Here is a 14,233-nt window from a genome sequence, read left to right as displayed (position 1 = left end):
AAGGGAGGTCCGAAGAGGACCATAACATTTCACCTTAAAAGCAAAGGCAAGGATATGAGATTCATTCCTTCATAATTCAAAACCAGCCACTCACATCAGAGCTCTAAGGAAACCTGATGGGAATAAGACTTGCCTGACCCAGATGGTTTTTCAATGGGGCCATAACAGCACTGCAGAGATGTGGGTTCAGTTTCTCTGGCAGAAAGCATTCTGAGTTGTAGGACAGTGACTGTATAATTAACACCAGGAAAGGTTGCACTGAGACAAAGCCACCTGGGTTCACATATAAACACGCAGCAGGCATTTTCATTAAAGTCCTTCCTACACTTCTAGTTAAATTAAACAACATCTTTGGAATTTTCACATTCACCCCGCTCTCCTACTAGATGAACTTATAAATCATATTCATGCTGCCTCTGTGAGTCTTTATCATCATGTAATGATTAATCTTCCAGGGTAATAGTTATCTTTAAAATACTTTATAATTGTAGTTCCCTCTACTGTTTATCTACACAGCTAGACATTTTAGAAAGTATTGTACATTCTCTCTTCCCAGTGATTAGACTGCATTGGAAACCAGAGGCTTGTAATAGAACACGTAACACATCTTGCAAGTTTAGTTAGAACGAGTGGGAAGTACACCTACTCTGCTTATCATGCCTTTCTTCTATTTACCCACTTTACTTCCAAAATAAGCTTGCAGTATTTGATGCAAGCTGAACAAACACTGTAGACATCAAATGTTTCTGGTTCATGTATGTTATGAGTTACTTGTGCCAAACAAATCCACCAAAGCATAATTACTCTTTAAACAAAGTAATTACTCATACTCAAAAAGTACCAAGTTAAGTGCTGTCTGGATTACTTCTTAAATAAACTGATGTTCTGTAATGCTCTATTGTCTCAGAAAGAGACCTGTTTGATGTTTTATATAGGACATAATGTTTATTTTTTTCCTCATGGCTTCAGCAGCTTCAGCATTCCCACTATTTTTCATATGCCTTGCTTCTACACTCTTGTTTCCCAACCAGTGATCATGCACAATAACACAGTCTTCCACTGTCCAGTGTTTCAATAAAATAACTTTTCCTATATTAGGAAAATTACATATACTTCAGAAACTGGGAAATTAGATATACATCTAATAAATTCTGTGGTTGCGAAGAGCTACAGTCACTGGAAGAACATACCTTATTGCAGAGGTGGCAAACACCTGTCCATTAGATCCTATGCTCAGAACAATAATTGAAGCTACTACCACAATTAGATCTGTTTGGGGGGAAAAAAGAAACAGGATAAAGAATGCATTAAATGTTAGTTCTCAACATTGCAACACACAACAAATACAGACTGAGGAAAGCAGTTTAAAACAAGAAATGAAGCTAGCTGAAATTTGGTGGGGAGGAAGTTAATGTAATAGTTTCACATCAAAAAAACAATGACTACAGTTTCTTCCATGATTAATTTAATAATGGAAATTTTAAAGTTCCTGACAGATCAGGCAGCTTTAAACACAAAAACAACAAAAGCAAAGGCATATGCATACCCTAGAAATGAATCCACATCTTGGCTTAAGGCTCTTGATTTAAGCAGGAAAGTAAAGGTTTTCTTCAATCAACAATGAAATGCATAAATTCAAGTATCATATCCATATATACACACATACACAGTTTAAAAATTGTACCACAGCTGTAAAGCCAAGCTTTCAAAGTTTAGGGAACTGTCATAACAAAGTTACCTAAAAAGAATCGGAGTTGTTGGTTTACTTTGTGATACAGTCTTTAATTGTCTGAAAAAATAATTGTTTCCAGAGTTCCAATTTTCTTCCCACAGCTTCACAGTTTACACAGTTCCAGCATTATACAATGCAAATAATGGATTTTGCTCATAGTGCCAGCATCCCTTATTTTCTCTTATCCTAGTTCAGTGAACAGGTCTATTGCTTTGAATTATTGAACCCTATTCTAACATTATTCTGAGAAGATATTTTTCTGATTTCCTCATGGGCATTTCTGTGGTAATTCTCTTCAGAGCGTCTCAATGCTTCACTTTCAAATTCTAACCAGAAAATAAAGGATAGTATTATAAATGGGTAGCAAATGTAGACAGAATGAGGAAAAGTTTTTTGTAAATTTGCCTTGCCAGTTTTAAACAGGCAGCACTTTACTCTTCAGAGCACTTAACATTATATAGCACTTCCAAAAAACCAGTGCCTGGTGACTTCTCTTGCAGCTGTGAGAGCTCAGAACCTTTGTAATCTAACTTCAAAGTTTTCATTTGGACATCCAGAAAATGAGGTACACTTGTGAAAACTGATTTAAATGACTGCCACATTTTCCATGTGATTCCTAGGCAAGATGCAGGATAGAATCCAACATCAGAGGGAACAACAGTTGCCTTCCACAAGAGTGACTCTTTTTACCCCTCTCCTTTAAACGTTCTGCTTCATTCGCAACCATGTAGTTGCTGCAGCAAATGTTGCAGCAGTTCTACAACCAACAGTATCCTTCACTCTCACTTGGATTAATTTCCAGTCCCAGTCTGATACTTGCTGTAAAAGCAGGGTTCCTCCCCAAGGGAGAGCATTCAGTCAGTTTAAAGACTGTAGTACAATAATTGTACATTTATGAAGATGAAAATACATATAGGGAGGGATAAGTTCAGGCTACAGAAAGAGCTTCCGTTTTAGGATACTCTTAAATTTTGAGTACCTGATCTTCCAATTTTTTATGCCGTTCCTTTATAATGTACATTGTGAACATACGTTTGTAAACTCTCAGAATTTAGGGAGGTTTTTCTTCCCATTGTATCATAATACAGATCTTCACTCTTCAGCAAATGCACCAACGTCCTTACTAAATTATCAGACATACATATACATACCCATCTGCTGACCAGCAATGAAGGAGGACAAAACTGACACTTCTGAAGTGAGTTTCAATCAGGTAGTAACATAGTTTCTTCATTTGTACTTCCTACTTTTTTGAAAGTGTGTTCTACATGGTAGAGATATTTCATTTTTTCAAAAAAACAATCTGTTGTTCTGTCTCTGCTTCTTCTCTGTTCCTAGTTTTCATGCCAGTTTCTAATCTTTAGGCTTCTCATACTAATCCCAGCTGACTGGTTCAAACATACTGGTCCTATTTTACACTTCTTCTGCCCTTACCTTGCCCCCTTTCAATCCCATGTATTTTTGTCCCCTACTTTTTTCCCTTTTTTTTTCCTTCAACCTCCTGCTTGCTTGTCAGTCTCTTTATACAACCTTCTCCCAGACTCTTACATCACATCCATCCTTCTGTCATTTCACTGAGCCTGTATGTCCCATTCCATTCCCCCTATGACACCACTTCACCTCAGCATTTGAGTCTGGTATTTTCCCTTTCCACGTGCCCTGGGCAGTTTCAGGAAAAAATGTATAAAACCAAAATCAACAGATTTTCCACTTCCAGTCCCAGCACTACTGCTCACAGAAAACTGAAATTTGAATTGTGCAGGCTCACTTCAAATTGAATCTTTGAAGAATATAAAAGCATTCTCTATCATGGCATTTTAAGTACACATGAGCTACCAATTGTTCAGAGGCTTATTGTCACCTAGGAGCTGATTTACAGTGACAGTCAAAAAAGCTATTTTCTCATTAAGTTTCAAGTGTCTGCTTCAAAGTGTGAAAGTGCTAGTGCTTCTCCATAAGAAATTGTCAGAATTGCCTTTTTCAGGAACAGCTTAAATATTTTGCATGAAATGTCTCCACAAGACTCAAACTGAAGCAGAGACTTGGCATGGAAAATACCAGGACAAATAGCCGACATTTGTTTAAATAACTTTTTCAACTCTAATAAGAAATAGTATTTAGAATAGCATTACATTAATATTCATGTTAGTTTTTTAAAAAGAAAGTGTTGGGAAGACTTGACAATTTTAAAAATTCAATTTCAGTAATTTATAAACAGCAACATGTGGATATCCTTCCCATTCTACCTACTTACATGTTTGCAAATATGTCTATATATACACACGAGGTGTAGAGAGACAAAAATGACAGCATCTTCTATATAATGTGCATTACATATGTAGATGACAGACCTACATAAATCCCTGTGATTTAGAATGTGCTTTGAAAACCTCGTCCACTGCTAGTCCACTGTCCTCGTGGCTTACTCTTATGTTCTGAATCCTTGAGAAATTCCAAATGGCTGCCATTTTTATCTATAATATCAGCTTGACACTGAAATATTACTTAGTTATGCACAAACTTCAGCATAGCGCATAGCAACACCTATAATGCAGCTTACCTGAGTAGTAGTTGTTTTGAGCAAATTGCTGGCTTGTTTCTAATGCTCTCACAAATTTACTTTCTAATATGCAATTCTCAGCTTTTTGATTAAAAACAATTCATCCTCATAGTAGATGAGGACCATGCTCTTTAAACCTGCTCATTCTGTGAACTAGGGAATGAAGAAGCATGGAGAGACAAAGCAATTTTTCTAGGGATTCTTGGTATGCTGGGAATGAGTTCAATTATGTCTCCTGACAAGTTCTTTTCTCACATGTCATCAACCATGAACTGTCTGCTAACTTTAGAAAACCTACATAAAAAAATAAAAAAAAATTATTTACAAGGTGGAGAAGTTGCATCATTTTCCATTTTAGATAAAATTTTAAAAGACCGTTCAAGAAACAGTGCGTTCTATGTTAATGTTTTCCTTCCTCAGTCATAGAAGTGACTTATATATAGAAGTAACTAATAGTTAACATACTGTTTTATGCAGCATGGGCTGCAATAATATTAAACAAGTGTATAAAAGAAGTAATAACTAAGTTTGAATACTAAAGCTCTTTCCTGTAATAAGAATGAAAATATTTTTTATTTACAATTAGAGAGGGGGAAAAAAAAGAAGGAGAATGGGAGAAATTAAAGAACGTCAAAATTCCTACCCAAGCCAAACTTTCTAAGAATTAATCCAAATTTCAGCATGGACAAAAACCCATGAAAGAAATCTCTCTGATGTCAAAGACATTTCAGTGATATTTTCTGATTTTAAAATAAAATTTTAAAAAATATATTAATGTAAAAGTAAAATGAATACATTATTTCTTACATTCTGTTGTAATCCTTCAATTATTGTATTGTAATCCTTTAAATATTTTATTCTTATTGATTTGAAAATGATAGGATAAGTCAGTATGATTCTATCATTCACAGCAGATGTATTTCCCAAGTTTAGCTATTTGGCTTAATGTAGACACAGTTCCATCTGCAATTGATGTTTAAAAATAAATCTTGACTTTAAATGCATTGTATTCTTACAGGAATTTAAAATGTAAAACCAGTCCTGATACCTGTGAATGCACAGCCAGATGTAGTCATTCTTAGCTTTTCTTAACAAAAAACACTTTATCTTCTCCAAGGGCTATACAAACACATTGTGGTAGATGCACAATATCAGTATATAGAACCACTACCAAGTTGAAATCACAGTTTAATGGGACTTCCACATTTTCTCCTGCACCTGTGTACTCTAATATACCTTCCCAGGAAGCATTTTTTAATTGAAAGATAAGTCAAGAACATGACTGGAAGACTAAAAAAAGGCTTCATGGTTAGATCATGAAACAGGATCAGCTCTAGAAGGAGCTGAAGAATTTGTTTGTATGTAATGAAACACTTCCTTCTCAATAACCCAAAACTGAGTACAGTATCTCATCACATTACTCACTACCCACATCTAGATGTATAATAGAATATGTTGTTTCCTGAGTTTTTGCACGGTTTCATAAAATCACAGGTGGTTAAGAAAACATGAACTCATTCTTTTTTCACCTCTGAGTAATGTAAAATTCACAGCTCTGCTGGAATCTATATAAAATCACAGGCTTAAAACAGAAACACTGATTTTATGGTCTGCTACAGTTTTGTCCAAACATCACCTTTATTAATCCCTCACTGTCCCACAGTTTCTATTAGTTACCTCTCCCCCCTTAAACTCTCTACTCCAGTGATGCTACCCACAATAGTCCCTCAAACCATCTAAAACTGCTTTAGTAATATCCAGGGGTATTTTTCCAGAATTATACTTAACCCATTTCCATGTTTTTCCCAATTTATACTCACCTTTGTGTTTGCTCACTAAAGAAGACCTAAGGAAGGATTTTGTGTTCAAAATCTTGCCAACTTGATCCAACTACACAAGTAGGTTTAATAAAGATTTCTTCACTTTATCATTTTGCCTTTCTTAAGCTGATGTCTGCCTGTGTCTCACAGACATATTTTAAATGTTCAGTTCTAGCAATTCAAAAGAAGAAATAATTGCACAGGTTCACAAAGCAGACAAGTGTTTGAGTGATAGACATAGCTCAGAACTGCAATATGATGTCTGCAGTAACTGACATCTTTACTTTAAACCAGATGATAAAAGCAAAGTTAAAGAAAAAAAAAAAAAAAAGAGAGAGAGAGAGTTTAAATCTTACCGATAACTGATATGGGCTTTCTGGCAAACCGTATTCTTCCCTGGAAGCCAACATACTTACTCCTGCAGCCTGCAGACCACAATCGGACGACATACTCAGCACCAAAAAACACAACCAGAACTATTTCCTATTAAAATTAAAAGGACAAAATTTAATTTTTTTTCATTAAAAGACAGACTACAGTTTGCACGTCTAATTTATTCCTATGACAAATACAAATAAGTTTGTTGAGATGAAAGATGCTATAAAAAGCATTGTGCCTAGTCTGCTCACTTTTTATATGCATATGCCAGCCCATATGTAAAAGGGAGATATAACGTGTTCCTGAATGTGATTTGCATGAGTAAAAGGGTGGTTTAAACTCCATTACATCAGTAAATCATAGGGGAAAACACAATATTCTTTTGGTTCTTTCCAAAACTTAAAATTAGAAAAAAAAAAAAAAAAAAGAAGAAGAAATTAAGGGAGGCTACAAGCATATTATTCCTAAAACTAACAAACATATGAAAAAATTCTAGATTGTGAAACAGAATTTATAAAGATCAAACCAAAAAGTGTAATACCAACTTTTTTATATTCCAAATAGAATTATAGAATTACTCAGTTTGGAAGGGACCCATAAGGATCATCAAGTCCAACTCCCTGCTCCTTGCAGGACTACCTAAAATGCAATCGTATTACTGGGGAGCCCATTTCAGTGACCAACCAACCTCCCAGTGAAGAACCTTTTCCTAATGTCCAATCTGAACTTCCCCTGATGCAGCTTCATTCCATTTCCTCATGCCACATCACTGGTCTCCAGAGAGAGGAGATCAGCACCTCTCCCTCCACTACCCCTCTTGAGGAAGTTGTAGACTGTGATGAGGTCATCCCTCAGCCTTCTCTTCTCCAAGCTGAATAAAACAAATGACCCCAGCCCCTCCTTGTAAGTCCTGCCCTTGATGCTTTTCACCATCTTGGTTGCTCTCCTCCGGACACACTCCAATAGTATTATGCCCTTATATTGAGGAGTCCTAAACCACTCACGTTGGGGCTCCACCATTGCAGTGCAGAGTGGGACAACCACCTCCCTCAAGCAGCTAGTTATGGTGTGCTTGATGCAGCCCAGGACACAGTTGGCCCTTTTGGCTGCCAGGGCCAACTCATATTAACTCATATTTAATTTGCCATCAACCAAAACCCCCAGATCTCTTTCCACAGGGCTACTCAATAGCTGCTCATCCCCTATTTTGTATGTATAACCAGGATTGCCCTGTCCCAAGTGGTGAATAAAGCACTTGCTTTTGTTGATTTTCATACAGTTGACGATTGTCCAGCTCTCTAGTCTATCCAGATCTCTCTGTAAGGCCTCTCTACCCTCAAGGGAGTCCACAGGTCCTCCTAGTTTAGTATCATTGCCAAACTTAATATACCTTTGATTCCTGTATCCAGATAATTTAGAAAAACATTAAGAGCGCTGGCCCTAAAACTGAACCCTGGGGAACCCCACTGGTGACTGACCGCCAGCCTGATGTAATCCCATTTACTATAACTGTTTCAGCCCAACCCATCAGCCTATTGCTCACCCGACGTATTACGGATTTGTCTAGCTGTGTGCTGGACAGTTTACCAGAAGGATATTGTGAAAGACTATCAAAAGCTTTGCTAAAATCCAAAACTACCACACCTACTGACTTCCCTTGGTCAACTTTGAATGAGTTTGTCATAAGAGGTAATTAAGTTGGTTAAGCAGGAATTTCCCCTTGTGAACCCGTGCTGGCTATGACCAATGACTGTGTTGTCTCTCAACTGTTTTTCAGTAACTCCTAGAATAACCTTCTCCATAATTACATTAGGCACTGAAGTGAGACTGACAGGCCTGTAATTACTAGGGTCCTCCTTCTTATCCTGGGACAACATTCGACCAGCTTTCAGTCGACTGGGACATCTCCAGATTCCCAAGAGCATTGAAAAATAATGGAAAGAGGTCCTGCAATGACATTGGCCAGCTCTTTGAGTACCCTGGGATAAGCCCTATCAGGCTCCATAGATTTATGTGCATCCAGCTGGAGCAGCAAGTCTTGAAGTTCAGCATTGGCTGGGAGTTTATCTTCCCCACGCCACCACCCAGCCATGGTCTTCAACACAGGGCTCCAGGGTTCCCATGGCTCAACACAGGTCTTGAAGACAGGTGGAAAAGGCATTAAATGTCTCCATTTTGTCTGCATCCCTATTTGTGAGGTGACCAACCTCATCAAGCAACAGCCCAATGCTATCTCTGCTTCTCCTTTTGCTATTAACATATTTTTAAAAGTCTTTTTTGTTGTTCTTCACAGTGCTGGTCAGCTTGAACTCTAAGCGTGCTTCAGCTGCACAAATGTTGTCCCTACTGTGGCTAACAGTATCTCTGTAGTCCTCCTGTGTTGCCTGTCCCTGCTTCCAGTGTCCTTGTATTTCCTTTTCCATCTAAGCTCTAGAAGATCCCTGTTCAGCCAAGCTAGTCTTCTGCCCTGCTTGTTTGATTTCCAACACTTTGGAATTGCCTGTTCTGTACTCTTAAGAGATGGCTTCTAAAAAGTGACCAGCATTCATGGACCCCAATACCTTCAAAAGCAGCTTTCCAGGATACCTTACTAACTAACTAGCTCCTTCAGCAGCCTGAAGTCTGCTCTCCCCATATCCAGGATCAAACTTATGCTGGCAATTTTTCTATCACCAGCTTTTGAAACTCACCAGCTTCATAGTTACTGTGACTAACACAGCCATCAATCACTACTTCACACACAAATCACTCTCTGCTTATAAATAACAAATCTAGGAAGGTACCTTTCCTAGTCAGCTACCTGCACCAAGAAGTTATCTTCAACGTGCTTCCAAAATCTCCTGGACCTGTTTGTGTCCACTGTACAATATTTCCAGTTAACATCTGGGAAGTTAAAATCACCCATAAGGATTGATTTTATTTTTTATGATGACCATGGTGTCATCGTCCTGGCTGGGTGGTTGATAGTAGACTCCCACAATGACTTCTGCTTTATTTGCTTTCCCCTTCTTCCTTACCCAGAGGCTCTCAACTGTGACAACACCAACAGCAAGTGTCATCCGATCCAACCCCTCCCTTACCTACAGCACCACCACCCCACCTTGCCTGCCTTGCCTACCCCTCCCGAAGACCTATGACCTCCATTGTGGCACCCCAGTCACAGGACTCATCCCACCAGGTTTCACTTATGCCAATGATGTCATAGCTCTGGGACTGGCCCAAAGTTTCTAGCTCCTCTTTTATATCCCTTATGCTTTGCATGTTAGTACGGAGACATTTCAAATGTGCTCCAGTGTACTGAGCGCATCATAAAACAGACTGAAGGACCTTGATAGCACATCACCCCTCAAACACCCGCATATCATGACCAGGTTTATCTCTAGCACATCTGTTTTACCCCTTTTCCCCTTCAATTGTAGTTTAAAGCTCTTTCAATGAGCCCTGGTAACTCCTGCACAAAGATCCTTTTCCCCATTTGAGACAGGTGTACCCCATCTGTTGCCAGCAGGCCTGGTGTCGTGTAGGCCAACCCATGATCAAAAAAACCAAAATTTCTGCCAATGACACTAGGCTCAGAGCCAAGTGTTGATCTGCTGGCTCTTCCTTTTTCTTCCCTCACCGTTCCCTGCAGCTGGAAGGATAGAGGAGAACATCACCTGTGCTTCTGATCCCTTAACCAGTTGCCCCAAGGCCCTGAAGTCTCTCTTGATTGTCTTTGGACTTCTTTACTGCAACTTCATCTCTGCCTACATGAAAACTCAATAATGGATAATAATCTGAGGGCCATACCAGGGCAGGAGGCTTTCTCTTCTTATCTTTAACCCCAGCAGTGACTTCCCAAAGAAGTAGGTCCAGTCTGCATACTGGGCACCCTTCAGCCTGGCATCTAGGCAGCAGCATGTTCCAACCAGAGCTCTGCTGGGCAGCTGTGTCAGTTGTGGTGGTTGCAGAGTTTAGAGAGGACACGGCCTTCTGCCCAGTGGATACCACTGTCCCCGGTTGAGCTGACAGAGCCACAGTGCCCTTCTTGCATGTAAACTTTCACCCCACACCCTCTTTGCCCTTGTGGGTCACCAGTGCTCCCCAGAGGTTTTATTCAGGGGGGTCTCAGCCACACCATGTCCTGTCAGCTGCTGTGGTGTGAGCTGGGCATCCCTAGCAGCTCTATCAGCTCCCCTGGAGGTTTCCCTCATTCAGGACACCCCTGTACACCATGCTGGAGCATTCCACTGCACGTCGTGCCAGCACAGAGCTATTCACCTCAGCAAATTACACAGAAATCAAATAAATGAATGATCTATATTTTAATATTGCTTCCGTCTATAGCACTATATTGTAAAGCATTCATGCCTAACCAAGGATCAGTATGTTTTGAGATACTTCTAAAGAAAACAGATTAGTAAAGATCACAACACTGACAGATTTGTTGAAATCTTTGTTCCCTCCTTCCTTGTTTTCCTTTGCCATTGCAATATATTAGCACAACCAAAATACAGCTTCTAGGCTTTGTTCCAACCCAAACTGTATCCAGTAACTCAGAGTTACCAAACACCTACTACATAAATTACAGCTTTGGAAAATATTTGTATTTTAACTTAAACATGCTTGCAATCTGCACCTGGGGAATTCTAAAGCACCCAAAGAATGAACACACTTAAATCACGATTTTCACTGAATAACAATACTGACAGGTCTTCAAAACTGACATTCTGAGTGGTTGAAAAGAGACCAAAGTATTTCAAAGCTGAAAAGCAGATAAGAAAAACTCTAATATGTAAAATGTCACATCAGTTTTGATTTTTAACAAAGTTAGATTAATATTTCTGTATTCACTTCTACCTCCTTGTTTTGCCTGGAATGAGAACCAAGAAAATATGCACAGTCTTCGTCTGTTTTCATGGCATTTTCAGCCTGACTAAAACCAAGGATTAGTAGAAAGCTAGGAAAGTTTACAGCACAGTTTCAAGGCAGAAGCACAAGAAAATACACAGCAAAATATCTCCACAAGTTTGATTTCTTTAATCAATGCATTATCTAGAGCTTCCACAAGTAATATTTCTAAGTTTGTGCTCTGTCTGAAATCTAAATGCAAACATTTATTCAAACATAACAGTCAAAGCACAATTCAAGAACAATCTTCAAAGGAAAACAATTATTGCATTTTAGAACTCTTGCAAAATGTTCTCTCATTTATTAAATTGTCTACATTTTTACCAGGTTCCTGGTATCATCACTCAGTATCATTTTTTTTCAAGTCTCTTATTAAGGTTCTCTTATTTCCACCAAAGCACAACACTGTCTATATAGACCTGGCAGACCTGCTGGAGTAATAGTGCTGAACTTTTGCAGTAGCCTGTGAAGTCATGAGCACTTATTTCTGCAGTTTGACAGAAAGCTAGTACTAAAGCTTGAACTGAAAGAGCATTTATGAAGCAAATGGTTCCATGTCCTTATCTGTAGGCTAAAATGTAAAATGGCTGAGCTCCACTAAGCTCCACCTCAGAAATGCATGTGCTCCCAGTCTTAGAGGACGAAACACAATTAGAAAGCATATTTATATGATTTTGTTGACAATGTTAGCAACTTACCCTTTGACAAAGGAAGATATCTACAGCAATTCAAATGAAAAAAAACCAAAAAACAAAAAACAAAAAACATGTCATCCAGCCACCTCAAAAGCATGCTTCTGCCACTCAGTAGCAGTTTATTCAATGTCAGTCTTAACAGACAGCACTGATGGCAGTGGAAGAATTATTTCTACAGAAACCACATATTAAAATCACTGGATCAGTTAGGTTAAGAAAATTGCATAGAAAGGAGAAAAGCAGATAAGTGCTGAGGAAGCAGAACTTTCTTAGGCTTAGGTTATTCCTTCATGATCCCCTGAAGGGACTTTTAAAAGCTGAAATTAAACGTATCTGGGCTGAGGGTATTTTGTTCTCTAGGAAAATTCCAGAATCTATGATTTTATTTCAGCCATCAACAAGAACCCATCTTGGTTGTGTCCAGGAAACCCTGCTGAAATCAATAAGGTTGCATAGTCTATGGAAAGGAAAAGTATATTGTTGACAGGAAGGAGGAAGAAGGAACCTCATCGTCAATAAATCTGAAATTAATTACTGATCTCCATTCATTTTGTCCTGGACAGGTGTCCATATTACAAACACCACAGCAATTAACACATTTGTTGGCAGCTTCAGACAGGCCAAAGACCAAAAGAGCATGGAAACTGGAGAAACATCACAGCTCTATAGGTGGTCCCTTGGGGGGCAGGGGAGGGGGGTGGGTGGGGGGAAGGAAGATTATGAAATTTACACTGTTGTGTATATTTTAATGAAAGATAGAAGACATCAATTTCCAGGGCTGTCAAGGCAGATCAAGCTTCACCTCACTAAATTCACCTTTAAAAAAGCCTAACCTGCCTCCTTTTCCTCCTATACACATAAACGCTTTTCAGAAACTTAAATTTATTGCCTCACATTTACCTTCTGGTAAAGAAAAAAAAAAAAAAAAGAAAGAAAACAACCAGCAATTTTCTGGGAAGTCAGAAAAAATACTTGTTCTTAGTGAAATGGCAACAAAAGATGGTGAAGAGTTGTTCCAGATAAAACATGAACCAGAAAAAATCTGCAAAAAAAATCTGCAAATTAAATGGTATGCCAAATATTCTCCTGACAATTTACATCCATCTGTATTTCAATTTGTGATTTTTCTTCAGATTTCTGAAACTTTCCAGAACTCTTACTTTCAAAATGGGATTATACTCACAAGGATCCCACAAAACTTCTTTTATTTAGGCTCCCAGCAGTGCTTCTTCCCTTCTGCAGGTAGTGAAGGGAAAAAAAACATGATGAAGGATTCTCAGCAGATGTCATTAACCTGGAAAGCTTTTTGGCATCAACAGAGAGCCAGGGATTAGCTCCTCTAATTACATCAAAACAAAAAATAGCAAGTAGGAACAAATTATTACCTCAAAAAAATAAGTCACATGAGTCTTGGTCAAAATAGAGCTAGTAAATAATCTTGGCTACTCTATATAGCAATTAGCTCTGAGTGCCAGCCTTCCATTTTTCTCCACAACCCTTCTCTGAACTCCTGTGAGGAAACCAAAGGAAAGCAAAGCGGCATATCCTTTGAACAGAACAGCTGTCATAAACTGTCAGGACATTTGCCATGACCCATTGAAGGATCACAGGACAGGTGTGGAAAAACACAGAGCATCATCCTTTGTCTGGGGCACTGAACCTACTCCAGAGGCACAGCCAGAGGCACGCTATTGACAAATGTACCAGTGGAGAGGGTCTTTAGGCAGCAGTGCAACTCGAATTATCTTCCAGGAAGTGGAGCACAGAGTAAGGAAACAGTATAGATCAGGTTCTTCACACTCACATTAGTCTCTTCCTGTTTTGTTAGTGGTAAAGGACACTCTTTTCAATTTGCCACAGAATACTTCGGAAAGCATTTAACATGAAGTAACTGCCTATTCACTGAAAAGAATTGACATATAACATAATTACAGATTTTAAACTGGATGGACTTGTACAATCAAATACATCTGCTAAAGTCAGTAGCAGCATTCCATTATTTTGTGCTTGTCCATGTTGTCTGGGGAAAAAAACAAACCCCAAACCAAAACCACACACCTATAATATTCATTGCCCAGTCAGGTGGAAGCCCTTAAACTCATTTCATCTTCATTTTTTTTTTCTTTTTCTGAGGTCCAGCCACCACAGAAGTTTCCGC

General features: G+C 38.7%; 1 protein-coding gene across 1 annotated transcript in view; it reads right to left on the bottom strand.

The window, feature by feature from the left end:
* Window positions 1–14,233, bottom strand: part of LOC121089667 (potassium voltage-gated channel subfamily KQT member 1-like) — a 511,237-nt gene that overhangs the window by 458,054 nt on the left and 38,950 nt on the right. The window contains exons 3-4 of the mRNA XM_040597076.1: window positions 6,469–6,595; window positions 1,191–1,269 (exon numbers count right to left, since the gene is read on the bottom strand). Of these exons, the coding sequence (XP_040453010.1) occupies window positions 1,191–1,269; window positions 6,469–6,595 (206 nt within the window). The remainder of the gene's footprint in view (window positions 1–1,190; window positions 1,270–6,468; window positions 6,596–14,233) is intronic.

This window comes from Falco naumanni, chromosome 5 (genome assembly GCF_017639655.2).
Source record: "Falco naumanni isolate bFalNau1 chromosome 5, bFalNau1.pat, whole genome shotgun sequence".
NCBI lineage: Eukaryota > Metazoa > Chordata > Aves > Falconiformes > Falconidae > Falco > Falco naumanni.
Note: the sequence above shows the minus strand (reverse complement) of the source record. Positions and strands in the feature narration are given on the sequence as shown.